At 40.5% G+C, this 23,732-nt stretch overlaps 1 protein-coding gene across 2 annotated transcripts in view; it reads right to left on the reverse strand.

The window, feature by feature from the left end:
• MTMR7 (myotubularin related protein 7) overlaps positions 1 to 23,732 on the reverse strand; it is a 104,267-nt gene that overhangs the window by 56,734 nt on the left and 23,801 nt on the right. For both annotated transcript variants that reach the window (XM_036997107.2, XM_036997103.2), the window contains exons 2-4: positions 11,037 to 11,159; positions 9,671 to 9,833; positions 2,145 to 2,302 (exon numbers count right to left, since the gene is read on the reverse strand). In XM_036997107.2, the coding sequence (XP_036853002.2) occupies positions 2,145 to 2,302; positions 9,671 to 9,833; positions 11,037 to 11,159 (444 nt within the window). The remainder of the gene's footprint in view (positions 1 to 2,144; positions 2,303 to 9,670; positions 9,834 to 11,036; positions 11,160 to 23,732) is intronic.

Consider the following 23,732-nt stretch of genomic DNA (forward strand, 5'->3'; position numbering starts at 1 on the left):
ATTCTTCTTCAAAGTTTTGTGTCTGCTCTAAGTGTGGCATAATAAATAAGTAACATTTTGAAAAGTGAATGATAGTCAACGGAAGAAAAGCAACAGTATACTTCCAAAATTACTGCAGGTAAACACAGGAAAAAACTATCCAGCTATGGATATAAAGAGGGAAAACATGACTAATAAAACACGCAAAGCATAGTATCTAGGACAATATCCCAGACACCAGTTACTACTAAAAGATTTTTAGATTGAGGAAAAATCAGAATCTAGCCATACCTAGTTTTATAAATATCAAAACATGCCACCCCCATGATGATGACTATTGCATACTTCAAAAAAGGACAAAATATTCATATAGTAAGTTTGGAAATTCTGGGATAAATAGAGTTCTACCAGACAAATACTGACAAGAAAGAAATGGTAGAAATATAATCATAATATGTGGAATTCAAAGTCAAAAGCAGGAAAAAGGGATATTTAAAATTGATAAAAAGAACAACACTGAGATGTCCAAAACAAAACTATTAATGGCCTATTTGTTTGGAATCTAAAAAAAATATTTAAGTCCTTTATGCCTTTTGATAGATACTAGGAATTGGCAAATAACTTAAAATATGGTCAAAACCATCTGCACAAAGATATTGCTCCCAGAATTATGAGTAATCTAAATGTCTAATAACTGAGAAATACTAAAGTACATTTATTTGATGCAATGTTATATAGTCATTTAACTGACAGGAAAATTGTGTAGCAATATAGATAACCATTATAATCATTATGGTAAGGTGAAGAAAATAATCAGGATTCAAAACATGTGACTAGAAATACTCAACAGGAGATAAAATACATAAATGGTCAATCAGTATATATAAAGCTACCAAATCAAGAAATCAAAGCATGCAGATTAACTTGAAAATTCACTTGCCCTACTATAAAGCTGTCAAAATATTTTTTAAGAAATAAACTCTTTACTGAAAAAGGTACAAAGAATCAAGCATTCTCATACACAACTGCTGAGAATTTATGTAAATTGGTACAACCTTTCCATAGTTCTTTTTGACAATATATTCAAAAATTTGTGTAAACCTTTTGAACTAGAAATTCTACTGTTAGGAATCTGTCTTTATAAAGAGAACTTTAATGTGGGCAAGTACAGTTACCAGAATGTTCTCATTATGTTATTTAAAACAGTAAAAAATAGCAATAATCTAAATGCTTAAAAATTGGAGATTAGGTAGACAGAATATGATATACCAATACTATGTAATATTATATAATGTTTCATAGTGATATAAAATAGGAAAATACAATATGCTCTGTGAAGAAAAGCAGAACTCAGGCAAATATACGTAGTATGATTTTATTGGTGCTATATATTTGAATGGTTCCTTTTCCTCTGTATTTTCCAATTTTAAACAATGAAACCCATACTTAAATAAGAAGAAAGTTACTAAACAATGCAGATGAGAAAAAAAACTAAAGGACAACTTTGAAACCTAACAGAAGAATGTGAGGGCAACGGATGGGGGATGTTTTCCCTTTTTCTCCTCGTTTGTTAAATTTTGTGCAATGTTCTTACATTACTTTATTTAAACTATTTAGAAAATTAACAGGGAAATCAACCCTGGTTTGTCAGTCCATCATTAAGGAGAATATGGAATTAATTCTGCCACCCTGCTTCCATCCCCTCCACAGTCCTTTCTGTAAGTGTAGACGGCGCTGGGGAAGCCTCTTGGTGACCTTGTGTGCCAATCACGAGTTCAGTGCGTCCAGAGCGTTGCTGGGGCCAAGCTGCCATGGGAGTCCTGACCTCCCCACTCATCACTCACTGCACTATAAAAAGACCTGATGGGGAACAAGGTCCTGGCTGGCCCTCCTACCAACTGCCTGGCCGTGAGGCCTGCCACTGGCCTCTCTGGGTTTCCATTACCTCAACTGTTAGGGAAAGACAGTGGAGGGGACAGTCTAAAATGCCCTTGTTAAAACTTCTTGATTCTAGATGCAGGTAGGAAATAGAGACTTGGACACCCACACGTTTGCATCTACACAGAACTATAACCACTAAAGCAGATCGAGCAGAGGTCTTGCTGAGCCATGGGACATGACTTGATTTGGGTCAAGTAGCCAAGGCCACCAGATGCCCCACTCACCCTATAGTCTCTGTTCACATCGCTGAGCTGCCAGTGCGTGTTCGGGAGGCCCATTCGCCGGTATTCCTCACCGAGCTCTATCAGCATCCAGCCTTGTTCTCGCTCTTCTTTATCCAGCTTGGGGTTGAATGAAAAGCAGTACAACTCCTCGTATTTCACTGCAAGCAAAGGAAGCCACATCCAGCTCAGTCAAAGCCAGACCCCATCTCCCAGGAGCACTCTGTCTGGGCTGGGGTACACCTAGCGGCCAGCCCGGCTCCCTAACCCCAGGCCACCCCGAGGAGCACCCCGTCCCTGTGGGCAGGGCCACCCACCTCCCAGCAATGACATGGGACAAGAGGACTCAACTTTGAGAGAGCTTCTTTCCTTTTAGAAACAAGGCATTCTCCATTTCATGATTTTTTGCCTTTTTTAGTTGCTTTTGAAGGTTAATATATTTCCTAGATCACATAACATATGAAGCATAAAAATTAATTAAGAATGTACGCATTCATCAGATATCAAGAGTTCAATCTGTTTGTGTGTATCGAGCTTAGATGTGGGATGGCCCCTCAGAGGTGCACAGAGGCCCAGGCCATCGCCACATTTTGATGCTCACGGTATTAAAAAAGAAATAACGAAGTAGTTGAAAAAGCTGTGGAATATATTTAATGTTTGCACTGAAAATATGTGAACTTGTAAAACTACAAGAGTGTCATAATTGTGCGGCTCAGATAATAGTTAATAGGATTCACTAAAAAAAGTCCATTTATAGGTCATGGCACCCTCGTCATGAGGGACAAGTGTAAGGATATACGATGCAAATCTTTCAATTCTACCAGGGTATCTTCATCTTCATGCGTCGCCTTCCACGCTCAGGAGGCCAGCCCCAAAATCCCTCCCCAGTAAGATCTGGGTTTGATTTTCTTGCTCCAATCTTGCCATATTAAGGGAAGTTTCTAGGCCAGCACTTTCCACCAGAAAATATAATGCAAGACATAGATGCCATTTAGAACAGATTTGTAGCCACATTAAAAAACTAGAAAGCAGACAATGAAATTAGTTTTACTAATATATCTTCTTGAATCCAATATATCCAAAATAGTATCTTTTCAACATGTACATAAGACTTCTTTGTATTTCATATATTGTTTTGTAGTGTCTTTGAAATCCCGTGTATATTTCACCCTTGACATGTGCCTCTTTGTTCATTCCAGCCACGTTCTACGAGTTTGATACCCACCCACATGTGGCTTGTGGCTACATATCAGACAGGGTGGATCTATGTACTTCTGGTGATAACAAACTATGGCTGATACTGAACCCTTGTTTCATTCTAGAGTCTAATTAAATATATTAACCCATCTGGTAGGCACCATGATGGGCCTCATTTTGTGGGTGAGAAATCTGAAGTAAAGGGCAGGTGAGGGACGTTCCCCGGGCCAGGCAGCTGGTAAGTGGGGAGTGTGGATTTAAATTAGGCAACCGGGCTGCACGGTGTGTGTTCCTCACCACACCCACTGCTCCCCCAAGGCAGACCCTGCTCTCTTCTCCCCACATGGGCCACTTTGGCATCTACTCTTTCCTGTTCATCCCCTCATCTTCCTGTTTTTCTCTAGTAGATTTATTATTCCTCAGTTTTCCAAGTCCCCCCATTTATCCCTCCATCTGTAGGTGGCATTCAGCATGGATGATTTAATGCTCCTAAACGTGTGTGCCTGAAGGCCCTCCCTGTAAAGGACCTGACCGGCTGCAGCAATACCCGCGCAGCCTGAGATCAAAATGCAGTTTCAGACTTGTCATTACTATTGACTCACTTTTCAAGGAAAAAGATAAATAAGGGCCATATTTTAAGGACCACACTTTTCATCAGAGGTATACTCCTTGTCAAAAAAGGAAGACTGTAGGGTATCAGTGAGATAAACTATGCTCTGTCAGTCTCTCTTGATGTCTTATTTCTAAGACCCAAAACTGAGAACACTGACTATTCAATCAACAAGAAAACACACACAGACAGGAACACGCACAGAGTAGACGCTTTCAGCAGAAACTGTTGCTCGCAATCCTAGCTGACTGAGCATGCGGCATTTGAAACTGAGATCCAGTCTGGGAACGTTGGCTCAACACCGACACATCTTTTCCATCTCTAAGGACCATTTTCGTGACTCAGGCTTCTGATATCATAATGTTGACCGCAAATGCAATTTGTTTAAGATGCCGACAGACTCTCTTGAGAAAAACCTCAGCTCCCTCCATGAAAGAAGAGCTGATGAATAAGGGGGAATAATGGAAGTTAAGTTCCCTTGGTTAAAAAGCTTCAAGTAAGTTTAAAGGAAGCAGCAGCGACCAGCCTAGGACTGCCAGTGGGTTTCTGTGCATGAGCCCCTGCTTGCGGTCACGGGCAGGATGCGAGAAAGCTGCACAAATTAAAGCAAGAATAATTTATAACAGACGCTGAGATCACTCTTGAATTGGGAGCCATCAGAACGGGTTCCCGCTGCAATTACAAAGTTTTTTCTCTCAGTTATTTTTAAGGAAAAGGGGGATCGACGATACCTCCAGCCCAGTTTAAGTAAAATTCTGCATCGAGGCAGAGAAACCCACATTTTTATCAGCCGAAGCTCAGTCTAGTTCACCACGAGCAAGCTTCTTAACCCAGAGGACAGCCCAGGAAAGCCTTCAGCTGAGGACTGCCCACTCTGAGAAATTAAAAAGTACCATAAACACGGATGTAAATTTTACTGAATGTTTTCCTGTTCTTGATGGTCTGTTCCCCTCACCTCCATCTCCTGCAAAATGCATAGCAGAACCACCCCCTCCATAAAAAATCAAAAACTAAGGCCAGAGGAATCGCTAGTCTTTACAGAATCTGAACTGAGAAAAAAAAGCTGTCTGCTTTGGAGAGGTCGAATCCCTGATTTTTCACCCTCTCTTACAACAGATGTGTTAAACATCCCCCTGGCTTTTCACATCACCAAGTCTGAGCCATCCATCATATCCAGCATAAAACATCTTTTGCGGTTAGTGACGTCAGGTTTCAGCGGGAGGTGCACTAGAAGGCCTTGCCCCCAGGGACCCCATTACTTGGAAGGCACAGGACCTGCTCCAATAGGAAGCGAACACTCGGCATGCCTTCGCACTGTGGGAGGAAGCTGGGCGTGCACCTCTGGCCAGAAAACAATTGCAGAAAAAATTATGTGGAAATCATTCCAGTATTTATTTACCTTCCTCAAGCATACAACTGCTAAACAAAGAGAGATTTGAAGGCTTTTTTATCTGCTCAGAAAGAAAAATGACAAGTTTTAAAATACTACATTAAATTAAGAATGAGTAGCACTTTGGCTGTGTTTCTAAGAAACCCAAGTCAGTGCTTCAGGACTAAGGAGAGATGCATGCTTTGATTTACTTTGTCTTACTTTAGCTCTGTGTTCGCCACATGCGCCTTAGCACAGGGATGCACGGGTCACTGCAATGGGTTCAAGACCTACTGCTCTCGCCAACGGCTTCACTCCCAGACAGCCCCATCTCCTACTTCCTGGAGAAGACGACGCCAACCAGTGGGACTTTCAATGTGGAGCCACCAGGCCTGCAAATGGCCCCATCTCCTCACCCAACCTCTCCTCCTTCCCTCCCATAAAAAAGGAAACCATGTTCATTCCATCAAATAAGAAAGCTGTGGGTAAAATAAAGCAATTAGGAAAGAGAGAAAAATAACCTAGCTTGTTTCCCAGGTATCAAGTTAAACATTATAATAACACAATATTTAGGAAAAAATGTATGGCAGAATTCCCTCTTATTACGGACTAACTGGGAGAAACAAAAGGTAATTCAATATTAAAATCAGAAGCACAGTTTAACAAATGAGAAGAAAACTTGCAACAAGTAATGTAAAACCTGCATACTATGACTGTGTATTGGCAGTTTCCCTTAGGCAAGTGTTTTTAAAAATCAAAAGTAAAAACAAAAGTGAACTGCTATCAGCAGAATGTGCAGTCAGGGTACAGATATGGGGAGTTCCTCAGAACCCTAACGACTGAAAGCTAAATTGTTGCAAATGTCTTGCTTAACTCAGGCATCTGAAAGTAACTGCAGTTGAAAAGCCACATTGCATTTTGTACATTTAGAATAAACATAATGAGAACTTTGCTGTCCATTTTCTGACTAACCAGAATATCCACAGAGAGTGATCGAATTAAACATCAGGACTGTGGAAGCAAGCTCCTGGTGGAAAAGGACCACTGGACTCAGACACTAGTACCATCAACAAAAAGGCAATTACCACTATAGAAATTGCTTAAGCAGCTATGACTTAGACAAGGACTGTAAAAAGTTAAATTAGACAAATGAGATTCCATCAATCATGAGATTGTTAAAATCACAAGAAATATGCAGAAGAATTGGGGACTAAGATGAACTGAAAAAAAAAAACCCACTAATTTAGTAAAAAATGGGAAAATAAACAAGAGGTGGTTTCAGTGTTAAAGGGCCCACAAACACTACAGAGGGAACAATAATTGATACAAAAATAAACAGCACAATTTGCAACAACATGGATGGAGCTAGAGGGTATTATGCTCAGTGAGATAAGCCAGGCGGAGAAAGACAAATACCAAATGATTTCACTTATCTGTGGAGCATAAGAACAAAGCAAAAACTGAAGGAACAAAACAGCAGCAGAATCACAGAACCCAAGAATGGACTAACAGTTACCAAAGGGAAAGGGACTGGGGAGGATGGGTGGGAAGAGAGGGATAAGGGGAAAAAGGGTCATTACAATTAGCATGTATAATGTAGGGGGGGCACGGGGAAGGCAGTAGAGCACAGAGAAGACAAGTAGTGACTCTTAGCATCTTACTACGCTGATGGGCAGTGACTGTAATAGGGTATGTGGGGGGGACTTGATAATGGGGGGAGTCTAGTAACCACAATGTTGCTCATGTGATTTTATAATAATGATACCAAAAGAAAAAAAAAAGGAGGCTCAATGAGAACACAGTCAATGGTTCTGTCACATCTTTCTGTGTGGACAGAGTAACTGCACTAGTTAGAATGAGGACTTAATGTAACTGCTGAATCACTGTGTTATATACCTGAAACCAAGATAATATTGTATCAACCAAACTTCAGTAAAAAAATTAAAATTAAAAACATAAACAGCACAAGGAAAATTAGAGGGATGAGAAAAAAAAAGCATGGGGAAAAATGGAAGCCCCCTGAGAAATAGGGAGCTTTTAATTTAAAAAATGTATATCCTTATTAGTTCATTGGATCTACAGGTTTGACTTATTTTCTCATTTGGACCACATCTTTATTAACGTGAATTATTCTTTACTAAGAATTAAAATGCCCCCTGAATTTGGCTATGTTATTTTGTACTGGGATCTTTTATCCCACGACCAAATTCTTACTAATCTGAATTCACACAAATGGCAAACCAATAAAATCTTGCCAAATTTTTAGTGGTATTTTGATTTACCCTTTTCCCAGAAATCCTAAGGCAGTAAAGACAGAATCCTGAGAGCTTTGAAAAATATCTAGTTCATAGGCCTTGACCGAAATGGACTCTCAAACATTTCTTTTCAGAAAGAAAAAAATGTGTCCTCTACAGGACCTTGCAGTTAGCTGCGTCCATAAGGGAAGCTGAAAATGCGTGATTCATGTTGGCGACTAGCCAGAATATCCACAGAGAGCTATACTGCGCTGCTAGAATTCAAAGTATACTCCACACACACATACATTCTGAAACACTTCTGGCAGGGTGAAGGTGGATTTTGTAAAAGATGCTCAGATGGTTCCAGTAAGCCACCCATACCCCCTGGGGGGAGCACCTCACTCCACCCCGTCCACCTCCACCCAGATTTCAAACCCTGCTTCCATGGTTATAGGCCGTAATATGTTTTATTCTTAGCATTGCCTTTAACATGAAATCATGAAATTTCTAGTATTCTATTTTATCTTCCCATACTTAATAAAGTACTACGTTTTATATAAACCACCATTTCCAATTGCAGTGTTTCAAAATGCTGGTGGCTTCTTAAAATTCTTCTCAGGTAATGGGTTTAATTCGATTAATGACTATGGCTCCCTTTTTTGGTGTCTGGCTGTTTCTAATACCTAACTCCCAAAACTTCACCTTTAAGAAGCACTGTGCATTTTAAAGAGCAGGGAACACAGTGGTTTTTCCTCCCTGGGGACCACTGCATTGAGAGTCTTGGCGCTCGCTGTCATCCCAGGCCAGAGCCCTCACTGTCATGTCCTCCTCCAGCTACCCAGCCCCCTCCCAAGTTCTCTGGGCCATTCCTAAATCCTGGTAATCCAGTCAGAGTGCATTTATTATCCGGTACAGCCATTAATCAGTGACACGGAAATTGCTGGCACACAATTCCCTCGTATTCTCGGCTGCATGCAACCTAACGTACATCTTCCCAGAACTTCTGTTCCAATTATAGTGCACCCTCTAAAAAGTTCAACTGCTTTTCTGGCAAGCTCTGCAGTTCTTTTCAACATACTAAGATGAAAAAGCCTCAACCAGCTGCCTTGAAAGGGGAGCAAAATCAAGTCAGAATTATCAGATTTTCACAGCTCTCTGGCATCAACTTCATTACATAACGGTGACTCTTTGCTGTCTACAGATGATATGGTCACATCATAAACTGAAGACTCAGCCAAATGCCTTGAAGAGTTTTAATCAAACTTCTTGTCCTGAATCCAACAGCATTCAGCAAAGTGGCTATAAGCACAGACCCTATTTCTCTTACCAGTGACGTCCGGCTGACACTACTGTGGATATTACTTTATATAAATAAGCTCTTTTCACCATATTCTCCCAAGAAACTTAGATGCTATTTCTTTTAAGCAAAAGAACACATACATTCCCCACAGAGAGACAAGACACACTTAGGTAGAAATGCATAGGAGGCTGCAACTCTCAAGAACCCTAAATCAGGGCTCTTACAAGAGGGTAATCGAGGGCACATATTTTTCAAATCAACCAAACATTCTTCCTACAACACTTAAGGACATTTCATTTAGGACAGTTAACATATCCATATGGCAAGTACTCACTGATGCTAACAAAGGTCTACTTATACCAACCTTGGGAAACATACATTGTCATCAAGAAGCAACAGAAACTGAACCTAAAACACCCTGGTGAGCAAAAACTGCACTCAGACTGTTTGGTGCCTGTGCTTTCCACACAGAACAATGCGGTCAGCTTGTTCGAGGCCTCAATCAAGGTGGCCTTATTACCACAGTACCAGACGGGCACAATTTTAAGATGATTTCATCCTGAAAGGAAAACACACTCTAACCCCTCTGAGATAAAGTAAATCCCAACAAAAGGGGCTCACAGAGTGAACCCCTCAGGAGAAATCCTAAAAGAAACTGTATCGCTCCTATTTCCTGGCCTCATCTGAAGACTGAGATGGCATATAATTCTTAAAACACTGTAATTTTTAAGCACTATAATTCTTGTATTTCTTGAACATGATTTGTCGATTTCTTAAGAGTGGGTCCATATTAAAGGCCGCGCGCCTCTGCCCTACCTGGCCTTGCGAGGCGTATCAGAGAGATGTACACATCGTGGCAGTCTCTTTCCTGCGGTACGATGAGCTGTAACAGCTGAAAGTTCTTGCAGCGAATAAGCAGGGGGCAGCCGGTAGCGGTGGTTGGCTGTTTTTCAATGGTAGAAATCTGACTATGAAGAATCTGCAACCAAACGTTAACACAGACAAGCTAAAACAAATAAATGATACATATGACAGGGAATAACAGATCTCAGCCACACGCAGATAGACAAAAAACACCCCCCCCCGACCCCCCAGCCTTCAGGTGTCTCAGCACCTACATGCAGATGACAGGCACAGAGATGTCTGGGGAAGAACCAAATGTCTAAACTTAGCATTTTATTTTTCAACACCAAGCTTTCTAACAACTAAGCCTAATCATTTGGAGCAAACTATCCAGCACGTAATTTTGCACAAGTCCAGGTAAGGGAATATTTTGATAGTCAAATGTTGAATGCCCTTAAGAGCTAAAATTAAATAAGGTCATGAGAAGTTAGTAAAATAAACGTTGAAATCGACAAAAGTCAGAGATGGCTCTGCTGGGAGGTGCCACCACGCTCCTTCGTCCCACATGGAATGCTCAAGTTCAACAGCAACTTGAGATTGTTGTTTGCTAAGCTGTTGGTGGTCAGGCAGGCTGCAGAAGAGATTTATTTTAGAGGAAATCACGCTGAAACATCTCTCTGGTGTTTCAGGAGGGTCTCTGCTCTGTCCTCAGTGGCAGCACTTCATTCTTTAAATTCCTCTCACAAAGTAGTGCCCACCACCTTCTGCTGAAAACATAACAATGTCTTTGGAATATTAAAGGGAAAATCTACAGTTCAGGGATTCTGGTTCCGGTCATAACGTCATGGTTGCGTGGCTATACACAATAAGAAATATCTAATGGTCTCGTTATTAAGTACCCTTCCCTAGCTTTTTCTGTTTCCTTTTTAAATTATTAGAAAAGCAGAGACAACATAATAAAATGACTAAATGGCTTGCGTTACAGGATCCTGTGGATAAAGCATTTGCGAATACAGCACTGGGTAGATGCCATATGCTGACATTACTGAATCTCTGCCTGACAGCCATGACATGGAATATTTGTATCTGATGGAATATTTGTATCTCTGACTCTTTCCAGGTCTATGTTTGATGACATTCAAATAACAGTTTAAATGAATTTAAGTAGTAGGTTTGACTGTGTGTCAAAAAAGGCAAAATTCACATTTTAAAAACGGTCCTCTAAACACCCAAATACCAAACGCACACCCACCACATCACTCCACACATGTACAGAGGCTCAAAACGTGTTACTTCAAACAGTGGAAAACATGTAGAGCCAGAAATATGGAAGGCATACCCATGTTTCTTTTCTTGAGTCCAGTGCATTTTCCACAAATATGACATGAGTAGCCGTCAAATACAAAGTACCTAGGGCTGCTTTTTTAGAAGATACTCGATCTACCAAGCGAACATTTTCGACCTAGAAAAATCAGTTTGACAGAGTTATAGTAAAGCAAATGGGCTAGTAACAAAGATAAATAGTAAGTAGGTAACCTTGTGCTTAATCCAAAACATGATTCTGAGAATTCTCCCAATCACAAAAATCAAAACTTGCCCCCTTAATTAGATCTCAGGATATGATTCTATATATCAAAAGATAAAAATTCACCAATTACTACACCATAACCTTAAATGTTCCACAAAAGACTTACAGACCGTATTCTTTAAGAATATCCTTTCTGTATTTTGAATCGGTCAGCATTTTTATTTCACTATAGTTATGTAATTCTAACTTATGGCAGGAAGTGTATGCATCAAAGTTCTGAATTTACACAATAACTCTGTATGAATTACATTCCATTAAAAAGAAAATAGTGTATTTTCCTATGTGTTTCTCAGTTGTAGAAATGGCCTCAAGGCTGTTTGCTTCCATATAAACAAGTAGGAAATACAAATATACATATAAAAGCAAAAAGCATCAGAGAAATGTTCTGCATATTTATTAGGAAAACTACCGAATTAAAGATATTTACATTCATTTATAATAAATATCTCTAATAAGTGGAATTCTTCCCTCTGAGCTAAAATTTGAACTGTTACATATTTCTGGAAACTATTTTTATGAAGCACACATCTCTCATATGCACCATATTTCAAGGATACATGTGTTGGGATGACTCCAGTATGAAATGTAGTAGAAATAACAAGACAGGGCAAGTGAAGATTGGATCACTGATGACTCTAAGAAGGCAGAGCCACCACACCACGAGATAAACACTCCAGGAACGCTGGCAGGGCTCAGCAACACTCCTTACTACCCCTAACGATCAACCATCTTCAAGCACACACTGGGCTCAACCCTCATCCTTCAGGTCAGGACGGCTGCTTGCTTCCAAGACGCAGCTGAGTGACTAGTGCATCGTATTTGCTCCCTTCTTTAGTCTCATACAGAAGCTGTGGCCCTGATGTAGTCGGAGAGCCCGCGGATTCTCAGCTGCTCTAGTGAAGAAGACCTGGGGAACATCAGACCCAAGGATCGCTCCCCCGGATGCCGAGGGTGAACAACCCTCAAGATACTCCACGCCTCCGTCTCCTGAGCACTTAGAACCGAACCAGCCTTCCAGGAGGGGCACCTGAGGGTCCTAGCCGACTTCCTCTCTATTTCCAGAGTTAATGACGTAAATGAACAATGCGGTATTTAATTTCTTCTGTCGTTATTTAACAAAACACAATTTTATTATGATTAGTATATGGCCGCGTATTGGGGGTGGAGGCACCACAACTCTTTTTTTTCACACAATCATAAAGTATTTTTTTATTCAAACAATTTATGCCGGGTGGTTGCATAACTCCTGAGGCCATGTGAATGTCAATACATATTCAAGATCATTCAATTGCCTCCTTAACGAGCTCTTTTATTGGTTTTAGTGATTTTTTCAAAAAAGTCTCTGGGGTGTTCTGAGAGGAATATTTTTTGTAATAATTTGTCTCTTCCTTTCTAATACTCACACCTCTTTTTTTGCTCCTTGTTTAATGACATTAACCAGAACCTTCAGAATAACAGTAATAACAGAGGTGACAGCGGTCACTCATGGGTTTCTTTCATGTTACTTTTTTTAGTAACAGCTTTGAGATTTAATTAGTTCACATTCCATACAATTCACTCACTTCAAGTGCACTTGTCAATGATTTTTTAGTTTATTTACTGCACTATGCATATCATCACTGGGCAACCGTCACTACCATCACCTGTGAAACATGTTTCATCACCCCCAAAGAGAACCCCAATACCCATCAGCATTAACTGTGCATTTCTCCCCCAACCACCTCAGCAATAAGCAACATCAAGCTACTTTTTGTCTCTATGGACCTGTCTGGACATTTCATATAAACAGAACCAGACAATATGTTGTACTTTGTGACATAGATTTTTCACTTAGCATAATGCTTTCAATCCATGTTTCAATCCAAGTGAATACATTTGTAGAAGGTATCAGTATTTCATTTCTTTTTATTGCCAAGCAACTTTCTACTATTTATCTAATTGTCAGTTGATGGACATTTGGGTTGTTTCCATTTTTTGCTATTTTATAGTTCTGCTATGAACACTCTTGTACAAGTTTTTGTGAAGACATACATTTTCATTTCTCTTCAGTAGATAGATAGATAGATAGATAGGTAGATAGATAGATAGATAGATAGATAGAATGATAGATAGATAGATAGATATCTAGGAAAGGAATTGCTGGGTCATATGGTTACTCTTTATTTAACCTTTTGAGAAACTCCCAGACTGTTTTTCAAAGAAGTTGCACCATTTTATATTCCTACCACCAATGTATGAAAGTTCCAATTTTTCCACATCTTTGTCAACACTTGTTATAATCTCCCTTTTTCGATTAGCCACCCTAGTAGGTAGCGAGATGGTGTCTCATTGTGATCTGAACTTGCATCTCCCTCATGGTTACTGACGTCAATCACCTTTGCACATGCACTTCTGTTTTTAATGGGAACACTTCCAATATTTCACCACTGAGTTTTCATTACACTGTGGAAGTGACCTATTCTTAGTCTACTAAGAGTTTTGATTTAAATCAGGAGTGAACATTATGCCTTTTTCATATGTATTTGGATAAACATTTGCTCTTTTACTTTAGTCCTATCTTACCCATAATAATTATAGATTTCTTATTCTTGGCATATATTCCTGGTATTTATTCCACCAACTTGGATTTGGTGTATTGATGTTTTAATATTCCTTGTATTTTGTCTGCTATAATTGTTTTATGGTTTGTTTTGTTTTTGTTTTTGTATCTATCCTTTTAAAAGAGACTGGCATGTCCTTGCTTTATGTGTGTGTGACTTTAATGAGGTGAATTCAACACAGTTATGATCATGTCAGTGAGGAAGCTTTCAACATACAAATTATTATTTGAAACAATTACAGGTACTTTCTTATACAAAAATAATTATTTTAATTTCTTATCTGATTATCCATCTGTTCAATATTTCCTTTGGTAATTAAATCTCCTTTTGACATCTGTTTTCTTTATAAATTATCTTCTAATTGCTGGTTTTAAATTCTTGAAATCTTTTAACTCTTATCTATGGAAAAATCCCTCTTTATCCCTTCTCTCATTCCTGATACTGTGAATTACATTTTTTGTGATAATATAAACAAAGGTTTTCTTCAAAGTAAAAGGTCTTGGATTTATCAATTTAATAATAATTTTTCTCTATTCTGGTTATTAATTTCTACTCATGTTTGTTAATAAGCATTTTAACTTGCTTTCCTTGGTCTACCATGTGGCTTTTATTTCTTTGTTCATTTTTAAATTCTTGGGTTTAATAGCCTCTTAATTTTCATTCTTTTTGTTTAAGAAGTTTTTAAGTCCAATCGTCCTTCCCCAAGTAAATATTTGGCTGCATCTTATGAGTTTTGTTTGCAGTAATATTATTCTTCTTACTTTCTAAATAGTCTATAGCTTCAGTTTTTATTTCTTCTTTGACCCACTAGTTTTTAAGGAAAATATTTTTCGTTCCCCATGTGAATAGGTTATTGTATTTAAATCTTTATCATTAAACATTCTATTTTGAACTAACTACAAGAAACATGAAAGAGAGATGTAGCAGGAGAAAAGCAAGGGGATATATTATTCTGGGAACATTTCTATGGGAAAAAAACCTCATTTGCATGCTAAAAAGTACCTACCAAATTAAGCAGAAGTCCAGGAGTCATATACCAGTTAACAGTATCTAAAAATGCATTGTAAATAATTCTACCTGAACTTAGGACTCATGACAAAAAACATTATGGAGATAATTATTGAACGTACAATAATATTTTGAGGCAAAAATATTTAGTATGGATTATTCTCCCTATAGAAATGAAGGAAGTTATACCCCTTAGATTATTTTTAGAAAACCTCAGTGGAACAGAACAAGGTTCACAGATGGTGGTAGATTAGAACACTTAATGCTATTTTTCCATGTCTTTTTGTTAACTTTGGATGCTGCTGCAGGAAAATTACATTTCAACATTTGGCAGTAGTTCTTACAGGTCCCACAGCTGTCAAAAGTAATTCTGAAGTAGAGAGATGAAGAAATTTTTAAAAAAATGAGGGAAACACCACCAGCATGATTTCCCAGTGACGTGTACCAACAAAAGAAATGAGTAATACAAATTAAAATTCAGTTGTTTGAGAAATTCTGTGACAACAGGGAACATAGTGCTCAGGGGCCACTATGTGGTTTATACTAAGATAGCCAGAACATTCTTGACTGTGACTCTAGAGTCATCAACTTTAGATACAAAGAAATAAATCTCAAGAGGTTTGGCAGTGTCTTGAAGACCCACTGGTTCAATAACTCTGTTTCATTGTTCGGCTAACTTAATTCTATCTCATTTCCACATATAATAATCCATATGGTAATAAGACCTCTTCATACTTGGAGATGACTTAAGAAATTACCAACTTCTCTAGACAGTTACTGCAACTCATTTGTATGCTCCTAGAAACACTTAGCTTAAGACACATTAGGTATTCATGCTCTGCAAATAGAAGTTCATCTATGTAAAACATATTACAGTAGATCATTAATTCTTGGGTGTACAGTTCTCACAGTCCAACACTTCTGAGAATGGTAACGCATCTTATGATCAATGTAGTAAGAAGTTATTGTTGCACTGCTGCAATGCTTCTGTCTTTCTTTGTGGTACCTAAATTCTTGGTGTGTCTTACAATCAATCCCCTGGTATTTTTGATTTGCTGAAATGCAATTAAGTTTGTAGTCATTGGCATATAAACAATATTTGGAACCACGAGACTGAGAGAGTTACCTAGGGAGAACATGTAGAATGGGAAGAGATCTGAGGAAATGTGGTGTTTCAAGGTCTGAGAGGAGAAAGGGAGTCAGAAAAGGGAACTAGAAAAGAATGGGCAGTTACAAGGAAAATCAGGAAAGCATGCTGTGGAGGGAGAGCGTACAGAGGTCTAAGAGACAGGGAGAGTTTATTCTAAATGCTGCTGAGAGATCAAGTAAGGCAAGAACTGTAAAATGCCCACTGCATTCAGCAACGTAGAAGAGGCTGGAGACCTCAGCAGGGGCATTCCAGGGAGCACAGTGGCTGGAGGAGTGAACTCACAGGAGCCGAGACAGCAGAGTCTACTTTCTGCAGAAGTGAGGGTGGGATTGTACAGAAGCCAGGGGGGAATTGCCTGACCATTTAAAGTCCATCCCGGAGCAGCAAAAGGCCAAAGCATATGAAGAGCTTTCCAGAAGCAACTGGCAAATTAAAACACAAATTAAAAAATTTGTGTTGCCATTGAGGGGGCATCTGGAGTTGTGATATACACAGGAAACAAAATAATTCCCATGAGGAGGAATTTGTGAGACATACATTTTTTTAAAGGATTAGAGAAAAGGAGATGAGGATTACTGGGCAAGGATTTGTTTAGCCTGCTTACGCTGAAGTCTCTCCAGTCCTGAGAAGTTTTCTTCCCCAGCTTTAAAAACTGGTCTAAAAAGTTATGAAATGTATACTTATTTATGTGATGTTTAAAGATTCTGAAATATAGAAGGAAGGAAAGAAACGCCCTCCTTGTCCCCTAATCCAAACATAAGTACTGTTACTATTTTGGTGTATTTTAGAAAATACTTATACTTCATTTTAAGTGTTATTTGGTTAGGTAGAGAAGGGCCAGAGGAAATAATCCCAGGGATGGGAACAAAGTCGAATCTCCACCTTTTGCTTTACTGAACCTTTCCATTGCCCCAAATCTTCAGGAGGGTTGCCTATATGCCATAATGCCTTGATGGACTGGACAAAGGCTGTGTAATTATGTAAGGGGCAGGTTTTAATTCTGCACAGCTGTGTCACGAAACATAGGTGCATAAATGGACAGTGAAACCATCTACAACCTGAACTGCCTCAGTGAGAGCAGAAGATTACGCCTGAGATCATTATGAAAATGCAAACCTCCATGGGAGTTGGCAGAAATTCTGGGCTGAGCCTTGAACTTCCAAAGGGAAAAGAATGGGAGTGTTCAAAATAACCTTACCAATATCTCATGGGTCAAGCCAATCCCAGCCGTCATTTGGGCTATGTAAAAATTACCATAATAATAACAAGTATTTTTATAGTATTTCCTCTATGGCACACACTGTGCTGTCACTTGGTCAATCTGACCTCAGAAGAATGCCACAGTCCCTGAGTTAGGTCTTTACATCACCCCCATTTCAGTTACATTTAGAGACTGCAACAGTTTCCCCAGAAGCAGACAGATTGCTTTCCTTGGTGTATCCTGTGGCTTTTGTTTATTTCGTTGTCCATTCCTAAATCCTTAGGTTTAACAGTTTATGAATTTTCATTCTTCTTGTTTAAGAAGTTTTGAAGTCCAATCATTTTCCTCTGAGTAAACCTTTGGTTGCATCTTACAAGTTTTGTTTGCAGTAATACTCTTCTTACTTTCTACATAGTCTATAGCTTCTCTAGACGGTGTGTGTCAAGGCTCAGCCTGGAGCTAAGGTCTAAATCCAAACCCCAAAGTCATTATTCACCAAGGCCGTGTGCCTTGATGGTCCTGTTAGTCCTGATACTCAACATTAGTATTTGTAGGAATATCAATTAGCAATTATTTTAGGCAACTTTATACATGAAATCAGTACTTTAAAAAATAGAATATTTACAAAACTGAAGGAAAAACAGCAGCAGGCTCACAGACTCCAAGAAAGGACTAGCGGTTACCAAAGGGGAGGAGTAGGGGAGGGCAGGGAGGGAGGGAGGGAGAAGGGGATTGTGGGTATAATTAGTGCACATGGTGTGTGGGGGGTCACAGGGAAGACAGTGTAGCACAGAGGACAAGTAGTGACTGTGGCATCTTACTACACTGATGGACAGTGACTGCAATGGGGGTATGGGGGGACTTGATATGGGTGAATGTAGTAACCACAATGTTTTTCATGTGAAACCTTCATAACAGTGTATATCAGTGATACCTTAATAAAAAAAATAGAATGCTTTAAGACAAAATTATACTATATTCACAAACCACTCTAAGAATATTCTTTGAGATAAATCCACACACAGCAAGCCTGGGAATGGGATCAAGAGCCCAAACACTGGCATGAGGAGACATTCCAGATTCTCAGAACTAGTAACAGACAGAACACTGAACATCACATCCAGTTCCATTCAATACGATGCCTGCACAGCACCAAGTCAGGTTCAGACAACGAAAGGGTGAACAGATAGAGTCTTTGTCCTCAAGGACCTTACAGACTCCCTGGAAAAGACTACCCCTGTTTAAAGGCCTTTTCATTCCCATCCCTGCTCAGCTGGGCTTAGACTGAGCAGGAAAAACATTTCATCAGCTTCTCTAGGCCAAGACTGAAAAGCTTCAGTAAAGACACGGGGCCCTCCCACACTCTTGGCAGGTGGGGAACAGGACCCCCTGGCTGTGCGATACAGTTCAGGCTTGGCCCTTCCCTCGGCGCCCGGGAGTCAGAGGGGCCTCGTAAATCACTGAGAGGTGGGCCTCCCCAGCACTTCTCCATTGTGGCACTTTCTAATATCAAATATTAAGCTTAATAGAATATAAACCTTTACTTTCTACACTGTAGGTTGAATATTCGATTGCTGAACATGTTGGGTTCCACAACCACCATAGACTATCTGGAAAAACAGAGCTGCTCTTCAGGACAAGGAGTCCGAAGGGGAGGGGAGGGTTACCTTTTATTGAAAAGGACAGAAGAAAAATGAACAGCGCTGGCCAGCAGCTTTACTTGGGCCAAAGACTAAGTCCTCAGTCCTATAAAAATGAGGCTGAAGGTCACTGCCAATCATTTTGGGGAAGAAATCCAGAGGTTGCTGAACAGGGAGAAACCAAAATGTCTGCAGTAGCCAAAATCTAAGACAAGTTTATGTTCTAATCTAAGAAAAGCAGCTAGATAAATAGTTTGTCATGCTAAATTTGGTATCCTGACATTTTCTAACCCTACCCACGTGAAAAGTCGAGTGTTTGTCTCAGAGGCAGGAGGCCTAGGCTCTGGTTCTGGTTCTGAAGCTGAGCTGTTGGGCACAGGCCATTTAGTTACCATCTCTGCGTGCTCACTTCATTAAAGGACCTAAAGAGTATTTAATGTCCTTCCCCACTATAATAGGCTGCAGTTCTAACTCAGTGGTACGTGACGGAGAAGTTAGAAAGCACGCACAGCAGCAACTGTGAAAATACACATGAGTCCATATTAAATGCTCCAGAAATTCGGGCACTCAGTAATGTGGTTGGCCAACAGATTTCCTGGGGACTGGGAGCGCCAGCTCTACAACACCCAGGGGCCGCACCGATATTCACTGCTGGAGGCCCACAGGAGATGAAAGTGCTGGGCCCCGCACACGGCCCGCTAGCCTGTAGAGGAGCTGCCCGGGCCACACAGCTGGCTCTTCTCCATCTCCAGGCCCCATTTCCCAGCTTAAGTTTCCCACTTTCCTCCTTTTGGAGTATTAGGAAATGGCTCCCTGGGCGCCCGGAGTATTTGGTAAGGCTTCCTGAGTTATTTCTACCTCTGACAAGAGTCTTATTGTAGTGTTTTAAAGTCTTTTGGCTGCCATTAAGAAATGATATCGCATTGCATCTTTTAAAACACATTATTTTTAACCTTGATGACAATAAAATTCTTTAAGGTAAAGTGAAAGAAAATGTTATGTCAACTGTATCAAGTGTATGTTTATATAGGAATGCCAACCTAATTTCTGAAAATATAATATTTAAATATCTATCTATCTAGCCTGCTATCTGTTTTTGTTTGTTTTTTTTACAGTCTTCAGTGGTGATATGCAGGTTCTGTGGCACTCAGGCTAAATGGCTTCTTAGTGCCCACCCGTCAAATTCCCACACCACTGCTCAGAGAGTGTTGAAGTGTCAGGAGGACTTATGCAGAAAGCCAACTTCATCACAATAATGAAAAGCTACAAGTAAAAGCAGAGTCCATTTTTCCTAAAATATTCTTCTATCATAAGCAGAACACATCACATGATCCACAAAATGTGCAGACGTACGACAGGAAAATGTGCGCTAATACTGCAGTTTACATAGCACAACAGCACATGGAGGTCCATTAAGCTGTGCAGGAACGGGCACTGAGACCAGGAAATGGGGGGGGGGGCATGCACTGGCCGGACATGGATGTTCCCAGGAAGGGGGCTGCGCTGGGGCAGCCAGGCTGTGGGCCGTTCTACTTCAGTCGGCACCCACTCCTCACCCCCCAGCAGCTCCCTGAGAGTCACAATCGGGCCCAGCCTGGAGTAATTTTCCAGAAAAGTAGATGGTAAAGAAGGAAGCACAATTGTGGCAGATTCTTTTCAACTTCCCCCTTGAGCAGAGGGGGCATGATGACTGCAACCCTCACTACCATTTACTGAGCAATTAGGAAGGGTCTGGTACTGCACTGAGACTTGCCCGTCACACTCCTTCTAACCCTAGCTGGAAGGCAGACATGATTCTTCACAAATGATAGGGAGCACGAATAGTACCTCAGTTGTCCAGGGTCTCACAGCCAAGCGGCCGAGCCAGATTTCAACCAGTTTGACTGACTCCCATACCCATTTCCCCAGAAACAGTCCATGACTTCTGCAGTACAGGCCTAATGTCAACTAAGGAAAGCATCATGACTCAAAAGCCTATCCTCCCATTTACCCTAAAGTTTCAATTAGGTCAGTAAGTAAAAAGCTCCAGCTAAAGCTAAGGCATTGATAATTTGGTATAGAGCAGTGTGGCTGGCCATTAAAGCCCCTGCCTGTTTACTCCCTCTTGTCAGGAGGAGCAGACCCCCCCCTTCTCGGGGCCAAGGTCAGCCTGGAGAGCCTGCTTCCCGGGCAGGCGGGTCCTGAACTGTGCACTGGTACGTCTCACGTCATAAGGAGCAATGACCTCCTGCAGCACTGGGAAAACCATTTCAGGAACCAAGCTTCACATCTAACCAGTCACGAATTACAGAAACACCTACCCTATCAGAAATTCCAAATGGTTTTATCTATGGCAGGCATCCCTGTGTTGTTAAGATGTTTTAAGCTTGAATCCAGAGCTCTTAGACAATGAATGATCCTACTTTTGAGTAATCGCATGTGTGAGGGGGAAAAGAAAAAAGTGCTATCAGCTGTTAATAAACAGTAATTACTAATAAACAAATCCATAACAGAGACTTCAGAAATTTAATTCTTGTTTCTACTGAATGCTCCCCTCATGCCCGTGACTTCACTTCACCTGGTAAAGTGTGGTGACCACACAGTATGCAAGAAAAATGGACCACCCAGTTATAGTCACAAGTACCTTGACACAGAAGAAAAAGTGAAGCAATAAGAAATTTTCAGACCATTTAGAATTATCATCTCTCACAACAGCAGAAAAAAGGCATTTGATCCTTCCAATTTAAAAAGAAGCACTTTCAATATTATATTGTATATCTGAAAATTGCTAAGAAAGATCTGAAAAGTTCTCATCACAAAAAAATAATTTGTTAACCATGTGAAGAGTCGGCTATTAACCAAACGTACTGTGGTGATCATTTTACAATATATACAAATATCAAAATATTTTGTTATAAACCTTAAGCTAATATAATGTTATATGTCAATTATATCTAAATGAAACTGGGGGAAAAAAACATATTGTAAAATGTTACATAACAACCTTGTTTTCAAAAATTAAATAAATAAATAAAAGAAGCCCTTTCTCCCCTAAAGTTGCTTAAACAAATAAAACGGGGGATAGTCACGAAGCTTGGGGTGTTTTTCTAACTCAGCCATTTGGCAGAATGGTCAGCAACACCAATCCTTGTACCAAAAGGCAGATTCAATCTGTTTAAAAGTATAAAACCAGTGAACATCCTACCCCAGGGACATTTTATTCAGAGGTTAGATATTGAAGAACTGGGAAAAGAGCAGAAAATCACAAAGCCTCATCCAAGAAAACACAGGATATGTAAAGACTTAGACATTCTGTCCTTCATTAAATCCATATCTTTGATATAACACAGGATCAACTGATAGTGGGATACATACACTGAGACTGCATAAAAATAATCCTATTTCCAAGCTGCCTGAGAAAAGAACTCTTTTTAAAATGAGTCCTGCTATGCAGCAAAATTGTTTTTTAAAACATAATATAGTCAGGCACAAAGCAAGGTGCCCATGAAAGGACCTTATGAAAGTTAGCTGCCATTCATCAGATTACACCCTTTTAATTTAATTAAAATATAAATTAATATTACTAATTTGATGAGTGTCCACTCTTGTGCCAGGCACCCATACTGTTTATCAAAAGGCTCCTAACTGGTAACACAACCCGCAGATTATCTGATCCCACCTCTCTGTGTCAGGCCTCTTCCAGGAGCAAGAGACAGAAATCAGCCTCACAGGTTTACGCCCAGAGGGGTGTGATTGAAGCCTATCTCCATGGAGATCAGAGGCAGGGCTGCCTTCAGACTGGCCAGGGGTTCAAATCACCCAGCTCCTCACCCTGGTCTCTCAGCGGCCTCCCCTCTGCTGGATCTGGGCTCTCGGCTCACTCCCAACCTGGCCTCGCCCGTCTACCCCTCCATAGCCAGCCGGGGAAAGCCAGCTGGCCTCCCTGCAGCCTAAGCAAAGCCTTTTTGCATTTCACTGGGTCACGTGCTTATCCTTACACCAGTCAGTGTGGCACAGCAATGTCTTGATGAGTGGCCAGATTTGGGATACAAACCACACCAAAACCACACACCCGGTTGCGGAGCAGGCACGGCCCCACCAAGGGCGCAGGCAAGCGCGCAACGGGCATGCGCCTAGCGCACCACCAACTCACGGCAGCCACCCCGGGGCCCAAGTCCTGCCTCCACCGTCCTACCGCATGCCTTCATCACGCCCCTGCGGGTTCAAGGCCTCAACGGCTCCCACCGCTGCTGATCCCGGCCTTCCGCCCCCTGGCGCCACCTTACCTTTTCTGCAGATTACTTTTTTAAATACCCAAACCATCGCCTGAATAGATGTCACTGAATTCTCTCCAAAGATACATTGATCTATCAGAAACTATGCACGGGAAGGTAATCCTTCTTCCCATTTCTTCTTCTGCCAACATCTAGGCTAGGTGGCAGACAGAGGCCACACCTTCACCCTTACCTCCTCCAGCACCAACTTGCCTCTGGACAGAGCCAGTTTCAGTCAGATTAACTGTAGTAAGAGGGCTCAGATTTGGAAAACTAAAACCCAGTATGAAATAGATTCATAATCCAAGGAGTTTAGACAGACTCAAGGGTAAATATTCGTAGAAAAGTTCATCCCAGTAATCTTGATCTAATTTTCAAAAGTAAGTGGGGAAAGGGCAGGTGATTTGTCCATGTTATTTTGTTCTGCTGTTTGCACAAAAAACACTGAAAATGAATAAAGATCCTGGAACTGCATACATGTTAGAAGGATTTTGTGTGTGTGTGTGTTAACTTCCACAGTGAAGAATCTACACATTTCTCCAATTTGCTGGAAAATTTAAGTTTTTTCTCCATATAGGAAATAGGGTACTTGATA

Source organism: Manis javanica, chromosome 12, assembly GCF_040802235.1.
Source record: "Manis javanica isolate MJ-LG chromosome 12, MJ_LKY, whole genome shotgun sequence".
NCBI lineage: Eukaryota > Metazoa > Chordata > Mammalia > Pholidota > Manidae > Manis > Manis javanica.